The sequence below is a fragment of the Scyliorhinus torazame genome, chromosome 5, assembly GCF_047496885.1.
Source record: "Scyliorhinus torazame isolate Kashiwa2021f chromosome 5, sScyTor2.1, whole genome shotgun sequence".
In the NCBI taxonomy this organism is placed as follows: Eukaryota; Metazoa; Chordata; class Chondrichthyes; order Carcharhiniformes; family Scyliorhinidae; genus Scyliorhinus; species Scyliorhinus torazame.
In genome coordinates, this window is record NC_092711.1 from 94292523 (window position 1) to 94313882 (window position 21360).

A 21360-nucleotide genomic window follows, 5' to 3' on the forward strand; every position below is an offset into this window, starting at 1 on the left:
TAGAGAACCGTTTACTTCCAAACTCCCTGCTTGGAGACTGGGAAGATATTGAGTTAATAATCTCCCTCTCTCTGGTCAGCTCAGCAAATTGCCTTTGGGTTCTCCCTGCTGGAGGTGGAGAGACAGAGAGTTCACTCATCACCTTCCTCCTCTTTTGGTCGGGAAAGTGGAGGTAAAATGGGTCAGTATTGCCCCTTTGCTCTCTTTGTTGGGGAAGCGTGGGTACAGTGGATTAAATAATGCCTCTCCACTCATTGTTGGAAGCGGGTGTACAGTGGATTACCTAACGCCCCTCCCCCTCACTCTGTTGGGGAAGTGGGGAGACAGTGGAGTAACTAATGCCTCTCCCCCTCTCTGTTGGGGAAGTGGGGGTGCAGTGGATTGAGTAATGCCCCTCCCCCCTCTTTGTTGGCGAAGTGGGGAGACAGCGGATTAATAAAGCCCCTCCCCCTCTCTTTGCTGGTGAAGTGGGGGTTCAGTGGATTAACAATTTCCCTTTCCCCTCTCTTTGATGGGGATTATTGGTCCATGTTTCTGTGTGACCCTCAATTCAGTTCCCAGTGGGTGTGATGCAGCAACTTAAAGCTGACATTAATTTTAAAGGGATGGGCAATGGGAGAAGCAGGAACACCGAGATCTAAATGTGATGTGTTTGTTTGTCTGAAATGGGTAAGTATCCGATTTCTCCCCAGCGGGAGGAAAGTCAATGAAGATATTTTGCTGAATCCTGGAATGAATGAGTTTCATTCTGTCTCTGACCCAGGGTGTATCTGAGCTGGGAGCACTGGTTGTATGAGACTTGGGGCCGAGACCTGTAGAAATCCGGGTCTCATTGAACAGATCTAATATCAGCAAAGTGGATGCTCCATTAATTAAGCGGCTGTGCATTTAAATCACAATTGGAGGAAAAAACCTTTATAAGGTTATTTTAGTTCGAAATACAATAGTTAGATTCTCATTGACATGAATTAACGGTGTCCATCAGAGCGAGGGAAATGTTCACAAAACTGGGTTTACCGCTGGATTTATCAACCGTTCTGTTGATGATCTTCAAGGGGATGGCTTCATGTCCCACCACACAGGAGTAAGAAGCGCCGCTGGCCCACTCCTCCGCTGCAATGGATAACAGGCTGTACATGAAGAAGGAGCTATTGCCGTTCTCCGCCATCACCTCGGTGTTCTTGTAGTTCCCGGGATTCACCGGCTTGTCATTGACGGTCCACTTGACGAAGATCTCTCGGGGGGAGAAACCTCTCACTAAGCAGCTGAGGGAGACGAATCTCTGAGCGGAGACGTCTTCAGCCGAGGGCAGGAGGACAGAGACGGACGGTTCCCGCGGATTGGGATCTGCAGAAAATGTACAATAAATGTCAATAAAATGGGGAATTCCGGAGACAATGGAACTGCGGGTTAGATGTGAAAGAAATGTGTTTTTTGTTGGATTTTAAAGGTTTCCATTTTCCACTTTGGGATCTGTCCGGTTTCCGAGCTCGGAGCTGAGGTGGACACAAGCCTTTTCCCTGAGAATTTATGGATGTTGGATTCGAAAGTTTCAGAAAGTGAACAGCAGGGAAACAGGCCATTCGGCCCGCCTGTTCTGTGCTGGTTTATAAGCTCCACGCCAGGCTCCTCCCACCTTACCCCAAGAGGATTGGAAAACTGCCAATGTATCACCCTTATTGAAAAGGGAGGGAATCAAAAACAGGTAACTATAGGCCAGTGACCTTAATAGCTGAGCATTTAAGCATACAGAGTATAATCAAGCTGGTTCTGCCCGGCTTTGTGAAGGGTAAATCATGCCTGACAAATTTATTGCAATTCTTTGAGGTGATAACGAGAAGGCGAGAGAGAGGGGGACCAGTAGATGTGATATACATGAATTTCAAAACTGTGTTTAATAAGTGAATGTACTATTGCCATGGCTGCAGATACAAAAATAGAAAGGCAAGTGGATGACAGAATATCCACAGAGGGACGGAGACAGCGTAGCTTACTGAGTAAAAACTTGGCAGATGAAACATAATGTAGGAAAATGTGAGGTTAGACACTTTGATAGGCGGAAGAACATAACGGAAAATTATTTAGATGGAGAAAGACTGGAGAAAGCTGAAGTAACGGGGTAATTGGGGGTCCTCGTGCAGAAACCACACAAAGCAAGTTCTGCAGGTAATATGGAGACAAATTGAATGTTGACATTTATTTCAAAGGGAATAGAATATAAACATGGGGAAGTCTGGCTAAAACGATACAAGGCATTAGTTAGACTGCACCTGGTATACTTTGAATAGTTTTGGTGCCCTTATCTACGGAAGACAATTGGTTTTGAAGGCAGTCCAGAGAAGGATAACGAGGTTGATCCCGAGTATGGAGGGATTTTCTTATGGGGAGAGGTTAAGTAGGCTGGGTTGTACTTATTGGAGTTTAGAGGAATGAAGGCAGCTGAATCGAGACATGAAAGATTCTCAAGGAGCTTCTTAGGAGGTTGTTTTCCCTTGTGGGATTTCTGTTTATTTTTCAATGCCTGCCGATTTTCCTGCCAAAAGCTTTTTACAAAGAGATTGAGGCAAGGATTATTTTGTTCATATGGGGAGGGAAGGTGGCCAGAGTTAGAAAGGTGGTGCTACAGAGGGGAAGGCAGGCAGGGAGTTTGGGTCTTCCGAACCTGATGTATTACTACTGGGCGGCGAATGTGGAGAAGGAGCGGAGCTGGGTCAGTGGGGTTGATTCCCAGTGGGTCAGAACGGACGAATGAAGGACAGTTTGTGCAGCGGGTCGGGATTGAAAGCACTAGCATCAGCGCTGCTCCCGATGGCCCCGGGGAAATACTCAGGGAGTCCCGTAATAATAGTTTCATTGAGAATTTGGAGGCAGTTTCGCCAACACTTCGGGTTGGGGGCAGAGTCAAGGGAAATGCCGATTCAGGGAAACGACAGATTTGAGCAAGGGAAGTGGGATGGCAATTTTCGGAAATGGGAGGAGAAGGTGATTAAGACACCAAAAGATTTGTTTCTTAGGGGTCGGTTTGCAAGTTTGAAGGAGCTGGAAGCGAAGTATGGGCTGGAGCAAGGGGAAATGTTTAGATACATGCAGGTTCAGGATTTTGCCAGAAAGGAGATACAGAGCTTCCCGGTGGAGCAGGTCTTCACATTGCTGGAGGAGGTGCCGATGACAGGGGGACTGGAGAAGGGGGTAGTGTCGGCAGTTTACAGAGCTATTTTGGAAGAGGAGAAGGCACCACTGGAAGGGATCAAAGCAAAGTGGGAGGAAGAGTTGGGGGAGGATATGAAGGAGGGGTTCTGATGTGAGGTGTCCCGGAGAGTGAATGCCTCCACCTCATGCGCAAGTTTGGGGCTGGTACAGCTGAAGGTGGTATGCAGAGCAGACCTCACGAGGGCGAGGATGAGCCGATTCTTTGAAGGAGTAGAAGATGTGTGTGAACGTTGCGGGCGGGTGGGGTTGCTAATCATGTTCATATGTTTTGGTGCTGTCCAAAGCTAGAGGATTATTGGAAGGATGTTTTTAGGATAATTTCTAAAGTGGTGCACGTGAAATTGGCCCCTATTCGGGGTGTCGGACCACCCAGGGTTGAAAACGCGTGCAGAGGCAGATGTTGTACCCTTCACCTCGTTGATCGCCCAAAGGTGGATCCTGATAGGTTGGAGAGCAACCGCTCCACCCTGTGCCCTGGCGTGACGGGGGGACCTGTTGGAATTCTTGACTCTTGAGAAGGTTAAGTTTGAAGCGAGGGGAAGGATGGAGGGGTTCTACAATTCATGGGCATTATTCATTATGCACTTTCAAGAAGCAGATAACATAGAACATTAGTTGGGGCGGGTGGGTGGGAGGGTTGGGGGGAGGGTGTGTGTGTGTGTTAATGGCGACTATGGGTGATCCCTAATTCCTTTTTGTCATTTGTTTGTGTGAACATGCGGGCTAATGTTTGGGGTTTGGTGGGAGGATGGGATCGTTGTTATTGATATGGGGATTGACAAATTTGTTACTGATTATTGTTTATTGTTGGTGGGTGTAAGTTTGGGAGAAAATGCGAAAAAGGAGGAGAATAAAAAAAATATTTAAAATTTTTTTTAAAAACAGTGCCAGTTACTGTGAAAACCCCCTAGACGCTACATTCCGGTGCCTGTTTGGGTACACAGAGGGAGAATTCAGAATGTCCATATTACCTAACAGCACATTTCAGGACTGGTGAGAGGAAACCGGAGCACCCAGAGGAAAACCCACGCAGACACGGGGAGAACGTGCAGACTCCACAGACAGTGACCCAAGCTGGGAATCGAACCTGGGACCCTGGAGCTGTGAAGCAACAGTGCTATACACTGTGCTACCATGCCGCCAATCCCACCCAGCGACAATGCACTGTTTTAACCAGACCCAAGAGTAGATTCAAGATGTCACGCTCGGCACAAGGATACTAGATATTATAGACTGTAAGATCCACAAACTCTGCCAAGATGGCTGCAACTTAACAGGTTATTATGGACATTAAACTGTGGCCAACTACAATGGGCACTAGGACCCGGATGGGATCAGAAACCTTCAGGTTCCGCCCACCAACTGTTGCGTCACCAAGACGCCAGCGCATGCGCTCTGCTTCCCCAAGATGGCGGCTGCTAACCAGGGCCTGGTCCCGGGAGAGAGCTGACCGGCGGTTATGTGACCTGAGGATCACCACACCTCAGGCAAGGGGCCAGGTTGGGAAGGCGGTGCCTTCAGGAATAATTGGGAAGGTGATGTTTGGTCAGTTGCTGCAGTCTGTGTAGTGAAGGTGCTGTCACAGTGGTGTGAGGTGAGGAAGTACAGGATTATCACCCAGCAATGATCAATTAAGGGGAATGTAAATCCAGCTCCGGCTGCTTTCAGATTGGAAAGGGAGCTAAGGTGTGTCCTTGGAGCTGGTGAATGTTGAGGCTTTGGCAGTTTCTCTATCAATTCAATCCTTCCCTCCCTCTCCCACCTCTATCTTTAGAATCATAGAGTTTTACAGCACGGAAAGAGGCCCTTTGGCCCATTCAGAATCTTTATTATTGTCACAAGTAGGCTTACATTATAATCTTTATTATTAGTGACACAAGGAGGCTTACATTAACACTGCAATGAGGTTACTCTAAAAAAAAACCCAGTCGCCACATTCCAGCGCCTGCTCTGGTACACGGCTGGAGAATTCAGAATGTCCAATTCACCGAAGAACCTCATCTTTCAGGGCTTGTGGGAGGAAACCGGAGCACCCGGAGGAAACCCACGCAGACATGGGGAAAAATGCAGACTCCGCACAGACAGTGATCCAAGCCTGGAATCGAACCCAGGTCCCTGGTGCTGTGAGCTACTGCTAGTATTAGCAGTGCTAACCACTGTGCTACCGTGCCACCCAGAAGATTATTAGATAACTAGGTCTGGATGAATTGTGTCCCAGGATGCTGTGGGAGGCGAGGGAGAGAAAGCAGCGGTTCTGACCCAAAGTTTTAACCACAAATTAGGCCTGTTTTTGCTAGAGTTTAGACATTTAAGGTGTGATCAGATATTTAAGATACTAACAGGGAAAGACAGGGCAGATGAAGATAAACTATTTCCACTGATTGGAGATTCTAAAACTAGGGATCATTGTCTAAAAATTAGGACTAGACAGCTCAGTACAGATGGTAGGAAGAACTTCTTCACACATAGGGTGGGAGAGGTTTTGAAATCTATCCCACAAACAGCAGGTGAAGTTGGATCAGTTGTTAAGTTTAAATTTGAGGTAGAGTTTTGTTAAGCAAAGATATTAAGGGACATGGAGTTTGGTCACAGATCAGCAATGATCTCATTAAATAGCAGTACAGACTCGAGGGGCTGAATGGCCTACTCCTGTCCCTATGTGTATTTCTGTGATTCTGAAATTCAGACAACACCATGACAGGGAAAGAATCTGGATTAGAACCTGAGTTTGTCCGAGCTACAAACCATCTCTCCAGATCCTTGCCCTTTGTGGTTTTAATGAAGGTCAAGGCAATAGTTGGATTATTGAAAGACTTGACAAAGTTGTTGGATACCATTTTTCGGGTCTCAGGATAAATCATAACGTAATTCACTCCCCACAGCCTTGAGTTGCCGTTGAACTTCGTTGAGGCCTCAACGCTTTCTTTCTGTTGCTGCCGAAAATTCCTGGAAGAAGTAAATCCTCACTCCCTCCTGGAGCCAGGTGCCACCTCACCGTTCCCTCTCCAGGACATTCTCTCAAGTTGTGGAAGCGAATGATTACAGGCCTGGGATGAAAACTATCCCTTGGCCTCAAAGACCGATGCACCCTTTCTAATTTGAAATGCCCAGGCTTCACATCCAGCTTGAGAAAACGTGGCAGTCGGTCCTCGAAGAACCTAACGGGAGCCTTACCCTCCACACTGAATGGACAGAAAATAACATAATTTATGGGCAGCACGGTAGCACAGTGGTTAGCACAGGTGCTTCACAGCTCCAGGGTTCCAGGTGCAATTCCTGGCTTGGGTCATTGTCTATGCGGAGTCTGCACGTTCTCCCCATGTCTGCGTGGGTTTCCTCCGGGTGCTCCTGTTTCCTCCCACAGTCCAACGACGTGCAGGTTCAGTGGATTGACCACAATAAATTTCCCTCAGTGTCCAACTAAAAGGTTAGGTGGGGTTACTGGGTTACGGGGATGGGGTGGATGTATGGGCTTGGCTGGGGTGCTGTTTCCAAGGTGCAGACTCGATGGGCTGAGTGGCCTCCTTCTGCAATGTAAATTCTATGATGACCATCTGACAGGCCAACGACTCGGATGTTCTTTCTCCGACCCTCGGTTCTCCAAGTCCTCCAGGACCTCCGCCACGCCACTCGGCTGGTTTTCAAAGGTTGAATTCTTGCGTCTGTCGAGGAGACATCTTGCTGAACGTTCAGGATTCTCTCCTCCGGATCATTGAGCCTCTTCATGGCGTTTTGCAGCTGGGCCTCATGAGGACACCGATATTGAGTCAGCACACTCCGCCTCTGATGAATAACACGGATAATGTCGGCAGTCATCATTTTCGCCACCACCCGGTGAGCGCGGGGTAGAGGGACCTCCTGAGGGTCAGGCTGCCATGTTGAAAAGGCGGCTCCATTCCTGCTGAATCCACCTGCGCTGTTTTACCAATGGATTTCCTGACTTTTTTCGGCAGAATCATACCTGACCCAACTCTGATTCTTCCAAGGACATGATAACAAACATTAATTCAAGGATTAGATAGATGAGTGCCGGGCAATCAGGATAAGTGTCAGATTACAGGTGAGTGGCACCAGAACCTGCGGAAAGGCAGCTACTCCGTAGCCGTATCACATGCTGCCGCCCCCCCCCCCCCCCCCCCCATGCCTCCCCACAGACAGATTTCTGATTGAGGGTGTGGAGCATTCTGGGGAACTGGCGGTAAATGGAGAGAAAGCTGAGATGAGGAGGGATTTCTTCACTCCAGGACGTGGTGAAACTTTGGAATTCTCTCCCCCAGAGGATTCTGGAGATTCAATAATCAAGTATGTTCAAGGCACAGATTGACAGGTGTCTAAATATTGAAGATGTCAAGGGATATGGGGGATAGTGTGGGAAATCAGTTCTGAGGTAGATTGGCCAAGTATATCATTGAATGGTTGAGCAGACTCGGTGGGCCGAATGGCCTACTCTTGCTCCTATTCTAACCTCTGTGTCTTGGTCAGGAAGCAGTGAGCTGAGCTGGGATCTGTCAATCAACATGAATCAGCACCTTCAGGAGATTTGGGAGTGTGAATATCAGATACAGCAGAGTGAGAATGGAGGGAGATTGTGTGGGATGGAGATTTATAGCTTTTGGAGAACGAGACAGGAAATAATGTTCCAGAGGAACTAGAATTGTCTGTTCTGAGTTTCTATCCTGTACGAACAATGATAACTTTTGTAAATTGTTTTCACAGGATATTAGATGAGGAGAAATTACAAACGTTACATCGCGATCTGACAGAGTCACACGATTCCTTGGAACCTGAATATCATCCGCCTTTGAATCTAGAAGAAGAAATGATTGCTTGAAGTGTCAGCTTCTAATTATATCAAACATCAGTGTGACTGGAAAAGCACCGAGACCCACACAACCGATCGAGAGTGTTCTAGTGAGCTGACTGTGGAAAGAGCTTTAACCAGTTACATAGCCTGAAAAAAAAAGAACAGCATACACAGTGAGGAGAAACCGTACCCGTGTTGTATCTGTGATTGCCCAATTTGGAGAGACACGAAGAGACCCAAAACATGGAGAAACGGTGGAAATGTGGGGACTGTGGGAAGGGATTCAGAGCCCCATCTGTGCTGGAGATTCATCGCCGCAGTCACACTGGGGAGAGACCATTCACCTGCTCTCAGTGTGGGAAAGGATTTACTCAATTATCCAACCTGCAGAATCACCAACGAGTTCATACTGGGGAGAGGCCGTTCACCTGCTCCCAATGTGGGAAAGGATTCTGTGATTCGTTCCACCTATTGAGACACCAGCGAGTTCACACTGGGGAGAGGCCATTCACCTGCTCCCAGTGTGGGAAAGGATTTACTGAAGTACCCGACCTGCAGAAACACCAGCGAGTTCACACTGGGGAGAGGCCGTTCACCTGTTGTCAGTGTGGGAAAGGATTTAGTGAAGTATCTGACCTGCAGATACACCAGCGAGTTCACACTGGGGAGAGGCCATTCACCTGCTCTCAGTGTGGGAAAGGATTCACTCAGTTATCCACCCTGCGGAGACACCAGCGATTTCACACTGGGGAGAGGCCATTCATCTGCTCTCTCTGTGGGAAGGGATTTACTGAGGTATCCAACCTGCAGAAACACCAGCGTGTTCACACTGGAGAGAGGCCAGTCATCTGCTCTCAGTGTGGGAAAGGGTTTACTGAAGTCTCCGACCTGCAGAGACACCAGCGAGTTCATACTGGGGAGAGGCCGTTCACCTGCTCTCAGTGTGGAAAGGAATTCATTGATTCATCCACCCTGCGGAGACACCAGCGAGTTCACACTGGGGAAAGGCCATTCACCTGCTCTCAGTGTGGGAAGGGATTCACTCAGTTATCCCACCTGTGGAGACACCAGCGAGTTCACACTGGGGAGAGGCCATTCATCTGCTCTCAGTGTGGGAGAGGATTTACTCAGTTACCCAACCTGCGGAGACACCAGCGAGTTCACACTGGGGAGAGGCCAGTCACCTCTCAATGTGAGATGGGACTGCACGTTTCATCGCATCTGCTGTGACACCAACAATTTCACAATTGATTACAGGGGTTGGATTCTGCTGTTATTGTTTCCGCTCTACATCCAGGACTGCATTTTGTTCATTCTGACAGGTGGTCAGTGGGGATGGTTGGAGGGTTTCTTTCTGCTGCACTGGCCGGTCTCACCACTTTGCCTCCAGTGGGCTGATGCTCTTTGAGCCTTGTTGCTAATACCTGGCTTCAAATTGCACAAGAATCACAGAGAGAAAAGGTGTTTGGAAGTTTGAAGATATTTAGTTTCCATTTCTGTTTGGTACCCCCAAAGCATGCCACATTGCCATGTAGACGGGCCCTGGTGGTTACATGGTTCTTTTGTTTAACTTATCTGGGTTTGAGGAGCAAGTTGTCTGAGGTGGACTGGGAATCTGATTGGTACAGGGAATACCTAATATTTAAGGAATTATGACATATTTATCAGGGGGTTGATTAGCTCAGTTGACTGGACGACTGGTTCGTGATGCAGAGCAAGGCCAACAGTGAGGATTCAACTCCCGTACAGGCTGAGTTTATTCATGAAGAGCCCCGCCTTGTCAACCAGGTCCCTCGCCTGAGGTGTGCTGACCCTCGGATTAAATTACCTCCAGTCAGCGCTCTCTCTGTGAAAGGGGAGAGCAGTCTCTAGTCCTGTGGGATTTTTGCAACTTTTTATTCACATATATACAACAAATATAGATTGCTTTAAGGAACAAACATTCATCAGGAAAAGTGATGTAACCGTGGCTAACAAGAAAAATTAAAGATTCCATGAGATCCAATAGAATTCAGCAAAGGAAGATGAAGAAACTGATGAGAGCAATCTGCTGAGAAACATAAAAACCGACTGGAAAAGCTTCTACAGGAATGTGAAATGGAAAAGATTCGCAAAGACCAATGTGGGTCCATTCCAGGCAGAGACAGGAGAGTTTAGAATGGGGAATGAGGAAGTGGCAGAGAAACTAAACAATGTGTGTCTGTCTTCACAGAGGAAGATGCAGAAATAGTCCCCAAAACACCAGAGAACCAAGGGACTGGCAGAGATTAGTATTGGTGAAAAAGTAGTTCTGGAGAAATTAATGGGGTTGAAAGTTAATAAATCCCCAAATGCTGATGATCTACATCCCAGAGTGTTGAACGAGGTGGCTGTAGAGATCTCTATTCCTCATTCCAAATTCTCCTGACTATCTGGAATGGACAAACCTTTGTCTGAGCAAAAAGGTTCCTTTTTACATAATCATAGAAACTTTAACAGTCCATTTGTATGTATTTTGCCAGTTCACATTCTATTCTATTCTCCCTTTGTTTCTCAGTGTCTTGGTCGAAGAACGGAAGTAAATCCTCGGGAATGAATCATCACTTTGAACAGGTTCTGAGACAATTAAATTCCAGGACCGAGTAACTATAATCGTGTTATTCTCGGTTGTGTAAAAGGGCAAAATTCTATTTTATAGTTTAATGTGTAGGTTTGCGAGTTATAGTAGCTTCAAAAAGTAAAGAGAAAATGCTGGAAAATCTCAGCAGGTCTGTCAGCATCTGTAGGGAGAAAAAAGAGCTAGTGTTTGAGTCCAGATGACCCTTTGTCTAAGTAGCTTCTAGTTTGTTTGTTTGTTGCATTAAAAGTCATAAAACCTGATGTCCCATCGTGTGATCCTTTAGTTTGGTGATTGGGAATTAGATTTTTTTCCAAGAAGTTGCTGACCTCCACAGAGATCCTAATCCATCAGTTTTGATTGCTTTATGAGCCACAGGCACCTTTCTGTCTCACTAGTGCTCATGCCAATGCTGTGGAGATGCCGGCGTTGGACTGGGGTGGTCACAGTAAGAAGTCTTACACCAGGTAAAGTCCAACAGGTTTGTTTGGAATCATTAGCTTTCGGAGTGCAGCTCCTTCATCAGATGAATGAAGAGGTCGGTTCCACAAACTCATATATAGACAAAGTCAGGTGCAAGATGATACTTTGAATGCGAGTCTTTGCAGGTAATTAAGTCTTTACAGGTTCAGACAGTGCAACTGGAGAGAGGGATAATCACAGGTTAAAGAGGTGTGAATTGTCTCAAGCCAGGTCAGTTGGTAGGATTTTGCCAGCCCAGGCCAGATGGTGGGGGGTAAATGTAATGCAACTTGAATCCAAGGTGCTGGTTGAGGCCGTACTCAAGCGTGCAGAACTTGGCTATAGGTTTCTGTTCAGCGATTCTGCGCTGTCGCCCATCCTGAAGGCCGCCTTGACTGCTGAAGTGTTCCCCGACTGGAAGGGAACATTCCTGTCTGGTGATTGTCGTGCGATGTCTGTTGATCCGTTGTCGCAACGTCTGCATGGTCTTGCCAATGTACGACGCTTCGGGACATCCTTTCCTGCAGCGTATGAGGTGGACAACATTGGCCAAGTTGCACAAGTATGTACCACGTACCTGGTGGGTGGTGTTCTCACGTGTAATGGTGGTCCACATGTCGATGATCTGGCATGTCTTGCAGAGGTTGCCATGGCAGGGTTGTGTGGTGTCGTGGTCGCTGTTCTGAAGGCTGGATAGTTTGCGGGAAACAATCGTTTGTTTGAGGTTGTGCAGTTGTTTGAAGGCAGGTAGTGGGGGTGTGCGGATGACCTTGGCAAGATGTTCGTCTTCATTGATGATGTGTTGAAGGCTGCGAAGAAGGCTGTCCTGGCTTGACACTATTCACACCTCTTTAACCTGTGATTATCCCTCGCCAGTCACAATATTTAAAAATCATGTTCTGTTTAATCAATTAACTTTTAACAGGAAAATATTTGAATTTGTTGGACTTTTCCTGATTACATTTATTCACTTGAGGGGACGCTGTAGATGTGCTTTATCTGGATTTCCAGAAGGTATTTAGCAAGATGCCACATCAAAGGTTATTACACAAAATAAGAGCTCATGGTGTGGGGTCAACATATCAGCATGGATAGAGGATTGGTTAGCGAACAGGAATGAGCCAGTAGGTATAAATGGATTCTTTCTGGGTGGGTAAGATGTGACAAGTGGAATGTCATCAGGATCAGTGCTGGGCTCTCACCCATTTACAATCTGTATGAATGTGTTGGATGACGGGATTGAATGTCTGTCGGCTACATTTTCTGATGCCTGAAAGACCGGGAGGGAAGTAATTTGTGAAGTGGATTTAATAAGTCTGCAAAGGACTACAAATAGGTTAAGTGAGTGGCAAAAACCTGACAGATGGAGCATAACTTTGGAAAATGTGAATTGTCCACTTTGTCAAAAAGTATTAAATAAAACAATATTATTTAAATGGTGGGAGATTGCAGAACTCTGAGGTACAGAGGGATTGGGGTGCCTGATCCCAAGTTAGTCTGCAGGTACAGCCAGTGATTAGGAAGGTTAATGGAATATTATTGTTTATTGCAAAGGAAATGGAATGTAAATGTAGGGATGTTGTGCTGCAGTTGGATAGAGTCATAGAGGTTTACAGCATGAAAACAGATCCTTCGGCCCAACTTGTCCATGCCGCCCAGTTTTTAAACCAGTCCCAATTGCCCGCATTTGGCCCCTATCCCTCTATACCCAGCTTTCCCATATAACTGCCTGAATGCTTTTTAAGAGACAAAATTGTACCTGCCTCTACTGTTGCCTCTAGCAGCTCGTTCTGGACACTCACCACGCTATGTGTGAAAATATTGCCCCTCTCGACCCATTTGTAACTCACTTCTTACCCTAAATCTAAACCCTCAGGTTTTAGACTCCTCTACCTTTGCGAAAAGATGTTGACTATCAACCCTATCTATGCTGCTCATTATTTTACAGCCCTCTATAAGATCACCCCTCAGCCTCCTATGCTCCATGGAAAAAGTCCCAGTCTATTCAACCTCTCCTTGTAACCCAGACCATCAAGTCCTGGTAGTAACCAAGTAAATCTTTTCTGCACTCTTTCTGGTTTAATAATATCCTTTGTATAATAGGTTGACCAGAACTGTACACAGTATTCCAAGTGTGACTGTACTAATGTCTTGTACAACTTCAGCAAGACATCACAACTCCTGTATTCAATGTCCTGACCAATGAAACCAAGTATGCCGAATGTCTCCTTCACCACCCTGTCCACTTGTGACTCCACTTTCAAGAAGCTATGAATCTGTGCTCCTAGATCTCTTTGTTCTATAACTTTCCCCAACTCCCTACCATTAACTGAGTAGGTCTTGCCCCAATTCGATCTACAAAAATGCAGCACATCACATTTATCAAATTGATTTATTTGGCACCTTTAAGGATAGATTGAGTGCATAGCTAGAGAATGGAATTATTCAAAAAGCCATGACTGTGGAAAGATAGTCATTGTTTCAGACATGGAATAATCTATTGCCATATTTGCAGAAATTCAGGCATTGTTACATAAAAATTTGTATCAGTGTTTCATGTAACAATTAAGACCATTGTATTCCATTACATTTAGTATGAAATACTTAGCAACAGCAAGGTTAATGCAAGTACCTTATCTTCGTAAGATTGGCACAGGTGGCTGGTGCACATACACCCTGAATTAATTTGATGGACATTAGGAAATCTTACGTAATGCCCAATGTTTGAATAATAAATCATTTTCTAAGTCGCAGACATTTATTTGAATAAATCAGGAAGTCCCAGCTGATAATTAGAAACCAATGAGAGTAAATGAGGGATTGGATAATCGGTAAAAATGTCTTTTAAGAGTATGACTTTGTGGTTAAGGTTTTGTTCCGAATTTATGCTTTTATGAATTTATGAACCATCTACTGATTTTTGTTTGAAGTAGTTTTCTTCATACTTTTCTTACGCTTTTGTTTACATCTTTTCGCTATGCTCTGACCAGTTTAGCCAGGGGCTGTTTAGCACAGGGCTAAATCGCTGGCTTTGAAAGCAGACCAAGGCAGGCCAGCAGCACGGTTCAATTCCCGTACCAGCCTCCCCGAACAGGCGCCGGAATGTGGTGACTAGGGGCTTTTCACAGTAACTTCATTTGAAGCCTACTTGTGACAATAAGCGGTTTTCATTTCATTTCATTATGTATTATTTTGATCAACATTTTTGATTCCGTTTTCATGCAAGTGTATCAAGGTGAATGATTAGCAAATAAAGTTGTACTTTGGACATCTCCAATCAACCAAACTTCTGATTCTTATTTGAAGATAGAATAAGAGATCGTAAAGAGTGCAACTGGAGCTTTACTCTGTATCTAACCCCGTGGTGTATCTGTCCGGGAGTGTTTGATGGGGTCAGCGTAGAAGGGGTTTTGTTCTGTATCCAACCCCATGCTGTACCTGTTTTGGGAGTATTTGATGGTGACAGTGCCAAGGAGGATTTACGTTGTATCTAACCTTGTGCTATACCTATTGTGGGAATGTTTGATGGGGACAGCATCGATGTAGGTTTACTCTGTATCTGACACCATTTTGTATCAGCCTTGGGAGTGTTTCATGGGGCAATGTAGAGGGAGCTGTGCTGTAACTGATTGGAGAATGGTTAAAGCTGGCACTTGGTACTCAGGTTTTCCAGTACAGACACCCTTCACTTTAAAAATAACATTTCATTCAGAGATCAGAGAAACCATCACCGGTTTCCCCACTGCCCCCACCCCCGCAGGCCCAGAGGGACATTGAGAGTCCTGAACATTGTTATACCGTCTGCTTGATATTTCATATGAGACTATTTCTGTTCCAAAGAATCCCTACATTGCAGAAGGAGGCCATTCAGCCCGTCGAGACTGCACCTACCCTCCAAAATGGCACCCCACTCAGGACCACTCCTCCACCCTATCCCCGTAAATCCACCTAACCTGCGCGTCTTTGGACTGTGGGAGGAAACCGTAACACCTGGAAGGAACCCATGCAGACACTGGGAGAAGGTGCAAACTCTAGACAGTCACCCAAGGCCGGAATCGAACCCTGTCTGATCTCCAGTCAGTCTCTGTTCGAATGAAAAGAGCCCCAGTTTCTCTAATCTCTCCTGGTAACTAAAGCCTCTCTTCCCTGGGATCATCTCAGTGAATCTCTTCTACACCCTCTCCATGGCCTTGACATCCTTCCTGGTGTAAGATCCCCAAAACCTGATCTGATATTCCAACTGCAGCCTAACCAATGATTTGTACAGATTTACATGACCTCTGTCATTTTGTACTTCACACTTAGAATTATAAAACCTTGGATCCCATGTGTTTTTTAAACACTTTATCAACTTGTCCTCCCACATTTAAAAGTTTGTGTATCTGAAACTCCTTTTAGGGTTTTGGAGACATTAACACAACATGGCTGAAATACATTGACATCCAATGTCTGATATAATGTGTGTTATGGGAGAGAGAAGTTTTAGTCTAAATTATAAACTCAAGCAGGCGCTTCACTGCAGACAGGTCACCGTGGAAACGCTGATAAGACATTCCTTCACTGCAGACAGGTCACAGTGGAAACGCTGATAAGACATTCCATTCCACAGAATCGACTCATTGGAAACTCTAATCGGATCGGGGGGAGGACAGAGTTTGTATGTTGTTAACCTCAACATACACGTAAACCAAAGTGAATAATGGAACAGATTGAATTCTAATGTGTGATGTTTATAGCTACAGTAATGGAATTATCAGAAATAATAGAATTAACAGGCAGGGTAGTTTAGAGAGAATGACGAAATGATTGAAGTAACTGCTGTGAACCAAAAATGTAAATCACAGCTTCGAGAAATTCCTGCTGTCTTTTCCTCATTTACTGCATGAACTGTGTTCCGTTCTGGGCAGCAAACCTTAGGAAAGATAAACGTTAAAGTCGCCAGAGTCCCAGATGAGCACAGGCTGCGTTCCCCTTTGAGGGGGAGAGCTGACTGGTGGTGATTTAACCACACCTCAGACAAGGGACAAGGTTGAGAAGACATGTAGATGAGAAGTAGGAGGGGCTGAAGATAGATCCTTGGGGGAGTCCAAGGAATTTGGAGAGGAAAGAGAGATTGGAGATGTCTTGGATATTTGTAAAGATGGTGGGGTCAAGTGTTCTGTTTAGGATGGGTGATGATGTTGCATTAAAGTGAGAAGGACAGAACCAAATGAGAGAGAACTGGAAACAGAATCAACATAAGAACTAGGAGCAGGAGTAGGCCATTTGGCCCCTCGAGCCTGCTCCACCATTCATGGCTGATCTTTTGTGGACATAGAGAGGTTGGATGGTCAACATTTGTGAGAATGGAGTCGAGGGAACAGAAGTTGGGTCTCGTGGACAATATAAACTCGGAGGGAGAGAGAAGATGGGAGAGAAACTGGAGAAAGGTCCAAGAATCCAGATTCTGTTAAAAGAGCTCGCACAAATGTGTTCCAAATGAATACCTGCGCCATGAGTAAATTGGCATAGAGTGAATGAGATGTTCGCTTTGTTCAATGATTGACCTGGATAAATGGGGTTTAATTCATAGGGTACTCACAGTAGCACAGTGGTTAGGACTGTTGCTTCACAGCGCCAAGATCATTGTCTGTGCGGAGTCTGCATGTTCTCCCTGCGTCTGCGTGGGTTTCCTCCGGGTACTCCATTTTGCTCACGCTAGTCCCAAAAGAAGTGCTTTTGGAGAATTTGGACATTCTAAATTCTCCTTGTGTACCCGAACAGGTGCCTGAGTGTGACGACTTGGGGATTTTCACAGTAACTTCATTGCAGTGTTAATGTAAGCCTACTTGTGAGAATAAAGATTATTATACTGGCACCAATAGTGACGAAAGAGAGTGTTTAGACTATTGGAGTGACCTTCACTTGAACCACACTGGAACTAGTGCCCGGTTGAATCACACAACCAGGGCTGGAGAGAGAGCTTTAAACATATTAGTGGGTGAGGAGACAGGGTTGTGGTGAGGGGAAATTTAGAAAGTTGATGAGAAGGGACAAGGCAGTAATGCAGGGCAGCAAGACAGACAATGATCACCAGAATGTGACAGGGACAGAATGTAGAAATAGAAGATTTTATAAAATTCATTTATGGCAATTTAGTGTGGCCAGTCCACCTCCCCTGCACACATTTGTATGTGGGGGTGAGACCCATGCAGATACGGGGAGAATGTGCAAACTCCACACGGACAGTGACCCGGGGCTGGGATCAAACCCGAGTCCTCGGCGCCATGAGGCAGCAGTGCTAACCACTGTGCCACTGTACCACCCCTCTTGAGGTCAAATCTGACACGGAGATTGTGCAGAGTGTGGTACAGCCTCAGACAGTTCCCAGGGAGAGGAATGGACTCGGGAGTTAGGGAACGGAATTTCTAATGGTGACTGAAGACAATGGCTTTGGTCTTCCCAATTTTTAATTGGAAGAAATTTCTGCTCATCCAGTAGCGGATGTGGGATAAGCAGTTTGATAATTTAGTGACAGTGGAGGAATGGAGAGGGATGGTGGTGAGGTAGAGCTGGGTGTTGTCAGTGTACATGTGAAAACTAACACGCTGCTTTTGGATGATGTCACCCAGTGGCAGCTTGTAGATGGGAAATAGGAGGGACCGAGGGAGATCCTTGGGGACACCAAGTACAAAGACTGTGGAGAGGAAAGGGAGTTTGGAGATGGAGCAGTAGTTTGCAAAGATGGGAGGGCCAAGTGTTTTTTTGGGATGCGTGATGACAGTGGATTTAACGCTGAGACAGTACAAGCAGTGATAGAGAGCTGTTCACAATATCGGCTCACATGGAGAAGTTGGGTTGTCAGCAGGTTATTGGAATTATCAGTGGAGCAGAAGGGGTGTCTCATGGACACGGTGAGTTCGACAGGAGGCAGGAGAGAACATGGAGAAAGATGTAAGTTCAGAACTTGGACAAAAATGGACTTGAGACAGTTTGGTCCGGTAGGTTAGTGGAGGAAAGCAGCAGAGGCAGCTGATCAGATTGTCTCAATCTTAGTGACAAAGAAGCTTCTCACAGTTGTTGTTGGAGGTGAGGATGGAGGAAACGGGGAGAAGGAGACCTTCAAAAGGAACTAACTTGTGTTAGCGATATTAAAAAGTCACCACACACTTTGTTTAACACAAACTGATTTGACTTGATTTTTATTCAGAATTTAATTCCTTGTGACTGGATTAGAGTTCATGAACATCAGCAGCAACTGACCCCAATGAACATGTTCCAGTCCAGGATGTGATTAACAGCGAGCTCCAATCACTGAATTTACTTGTGAACTTTCTGGTGCATCAGCAGGTTGGATAACTGAGTGAATCCCCTCCCACACTCAGAGCAGCTGAACGGCTTCTCTCCAGTGTGAACTCGCTGGTGTACAGTGAGGTCAGATGATCGGCTGAATCCACTTCCACAGTGAGAGCACCTGAACGGCCCCTCATCAGTGTGAACACGGTGATGAGATATCAGTTCCCCAGAACTTTTATAACACTTCTCACAGTCTGGACATTTAAATGGTCTCTCTCCAGTGTGAACTCGCTGATGTACAGAGAGGTCAGATGATCGTCTGAACCCAGTCCCACAGTGAAAGCACCTGAACGGCCTCTCCTCGGTGTGGACACGTTGATGGGACATCAGTTCCCCAGAACTCTTATAACACTTCTCGCAGTCTGGACATTTAAATGGTCTCTCCCCAGTGTGAATTTGCTGGTGTCTCAGCAGATTGGAGGAATGAGCAAATCCTTTCCCACACTGCGAACAGGTGAATGGCCTCTCCCCAGCATGAATGTGTTGGTGTGTCTGCAAGTGGTATGAGTGTATGAATCCCTTCCCGCACTCGAAGCAAGTGAACGGTCTCTCCCCAGTGTGAATGCGCTGATGGATTTTCAACTTGGACGGATAATCGAATCCGTTCCCACAATCCCCACATTCCCATGGTTTTTCCCCGGTGTGACTGCATTTATGTTTCGAAAGGCCAGATGATCGACTGAAGCCTTGTCCACACACAGAACATGAGTACGGTTTCTCCCCTCTGTGAACGGTGCATCTTCCTTCCATCTTCAAACTCCCATGATATTTATGTTACAAACGTTTTGGTGAGTAGATCATGACGTGATGTTTAGTTTGAATTTCCTGACTGAAGTTCCTTCACTTCTAATACTCTGCGAAAGTGATTCAAAACAGAAAATAGGGAGTGAGAGAGAACGCACAAAAACACAAAGACAGGTTGCGAAATTGAGCTGAATGACATTTGTGGGGCCGGCACTGGGAAAAGGTGACCATGAAAACTGCTGGGTTGTCATAAAAAACAACTGGTTCACCTCTTTGGGAGGAGAGGGGGAGAGTGTGTGTGAGAGAGAGGGCGCTAGTGAGAGAGAGGGCGTGAGTGAGAGCGAGGGCGTGAGAGAGAGGGTGCGAGAGAGAGAGGGTGCGGGACAGAGTGAGAGACAGTGGGTGTGGGACAGAGAGCATTTGGGAGAGAGAGGTAAAGACAGAGAGAGGGAGTGCATGTGTGTGTGTGAGCGAGAGTGTGTAAAAACAGCGAATGGCAATGACCTGAAATGCAAACACTTGCGTTCAAAGGACAATAATGTTCACTTCCTGATGAATCGAGTGAAGCTGTCACATTGTGATGTAAGAGTTTGCTCAAGGTTCCGGTCTGTAAATCCTCTTCTAATACCCTGAAAATGAAATTTACAAAAGGTATCAATGTCAATCCAAAATTGGAATTCAGAAAATAAATTTGTGGTTTGGGTTTGTCGTGCGTAAATTCTCCCTTTCTAACTTCCTGTAAAAGGAGTTTCCCAAATCCACCGTTGTGTGGGGCGGCACGGTGGCACAGCGGTTAACACTGCTACCTCACAGCACCAGGAACCTGGATTCAATTCCGGCCTTTTGGGTCACTGTCTGTGTGGGTCACTGTCTGCCTGTGTTTGCGTATTTCTTCGGGGTGCTCCAGTTTCCGCCCACAGTCCAAAGGTGGATTGGCCGTGTTAAATTGCCCCTTATGTCCAAAGATATGTTTGTTAGGTGGGGTTACGGGAACAGGGCGGTGGCTTAGGTAGGGTGTTCTTTCAGAGGATCTGTGCAGACTTGATGGGCTGAATGGCCTCCTTATGCACTGTCGGGATTCTATGATTGTCAGTCTAGGATAGAAATTCCCAACATTCCCTTCTCCTGCTCCCTAGTCCAGTTCATGCTCCCTGCTGCACGTAAAAAATTTTTTTTTAAAGAGTACCCAATTATTTATTTATGTATTTATTTATTTCCAATTAAGGAGCAATTACTGATACTGCGCAGCTTTAATCACAGCCCGGCCCCACCCTTCATTCACTCCGATTGGTTAGAGGACCAGCTGCGCTTGGTCGGTCCTCCAGTCCCGCCACTCCTCTTCCTATTGGTCCGGAGCCGTTGCCGCTGTCAATCACCCGGGCATTGTGACAGTTCCAGATGGTGAGAGCCGCCACAGGCTCAGGCTGATTGTCCAATAATTTTTTGAAACTAACTTTAGAGTACCCAATTCACTTTTTCCAATTAAGGGACAATTTAGTGTGGTCAATCCACCTACCTTGCACATGAGGGTGAAACCCACGCAGACACAGAGATAATTTGCAAACTCCACACGGACAGTGACCCAGGGCCAAGATTCAAACCCGGGTCCTCAGCGCCGTAGTCCCAGTGCTAACCACTGTACTGCCCTCTCCACGTTTATACTTTGCCCCTCGTCGTCATCAGCAGTCCCTCATTTGAGGATGACGTCTACTCAGGGTCTTGAGTTTTTGCCATGGGTGGACTGAACCACAGATCTTGAGACCATCAGGTATTGGGATCGGAAGAGCAGGATGTATTTCCCTTTCTTTCCATCAATCCACCGCCCCATCATTCAGACATTGGGACTCAAAGGGTCATATAGTTTGGACAAGTTGTCTCCATTCTGAACAATGGGTAACAAGCTCCTCCCACTCATAGAAACGTTGCCCCCGACAAAGATGGGGACCACGCATGCGCCATGGTACACACTCAATTCAATAAAGATGGCGGCCGATAATCCAGGCTGAAAATGAGGGGATTCAGCTCCGCTCAGTACAATCTGAGTCCGGTAAACTCTTGACAGAGTTTAATGACCCACACAATGTGGTTACGCGGCGTTTCCGACCTTCCCCGCGATCTCACGCACCCTACATATTGTTAACCGCGTCTTACAAATTATGGATGCACAGAAGAAGCCGCTCTCCATCGCCATTACTAATACTGCGCATGC

The 21360-nt window shown here is 46.2% G+C and overlaps 1 protein-coding gene and 1 long non-coding RNA gene across 6 annotated transcripts; one reads left to right on the forward strand and one right to left on the reverse strand.

The window, feature by feature from the left end:
- Nucleotides 1–4685: 4685 nt before the first annotated feature.
- LOC140418978 (uncharacterized) lies at nucleotides 4686–14349 on the forward strand. 2 transcript variants are annotated; one of them, XM_072502672.1, is made up of 2 exons: nucleotides 4686–4745; nucleotides 7927–14349. In XM_072502672.1, the coding sequence occupies exon 2, from the start codon at nucleotides 8258–8260 to the stop codon at nucleotides 9242–9244; it is 987 nt and encodes a 328-aa protein (XP_072358773.1). In that variant the 5' UTR covers nucleotides 4686–4745; nucleotides 7927–8257; the 3' UTR covers nucleotides 9245–14349. The 2 variants fall into 2 exon arrangements, with proteins under 2 accessions (XP_072358773.1, XP_072358772.1); XM_072502671.1 differs by having other exon boundaries at nucleotides 4731–4804.
- Nucleotides 14350–18237: 3888 nt separating this feature from the next.
- On the reverse strand, nucleotides 18238–21360 carry LOC140418979 (uncharacterized). 4 transcript variants are annotated; one of them, XR_011945453.1, is made up of 3 exons: nucleotides 21303–21360; nucleotides 19656–19780; nucleotides 18238–19261 (listed from the first exon to the last, which is right to left on the reverse strand). It is a non-coding gene; the product is annotated as an uncharacterized lncRNA (long non-coding RNA). The 4 variants fall into 4 exon arrangements; XR_011945454.1 differs by having other exon boundaries at nucleotides 21229–21351; XR_011945456.1 differs by having other exon boundaries at nucleotides 21277–21319.

Coding starts and splice junctions, on each gene's coding strand:
- LOC140418978 (XM_072502672.1), top strand. CDS start 8,258: ATGGAGAAACGGTGGAAATGTGGGGACTGTGGGAAGGGATTCAGAGCC.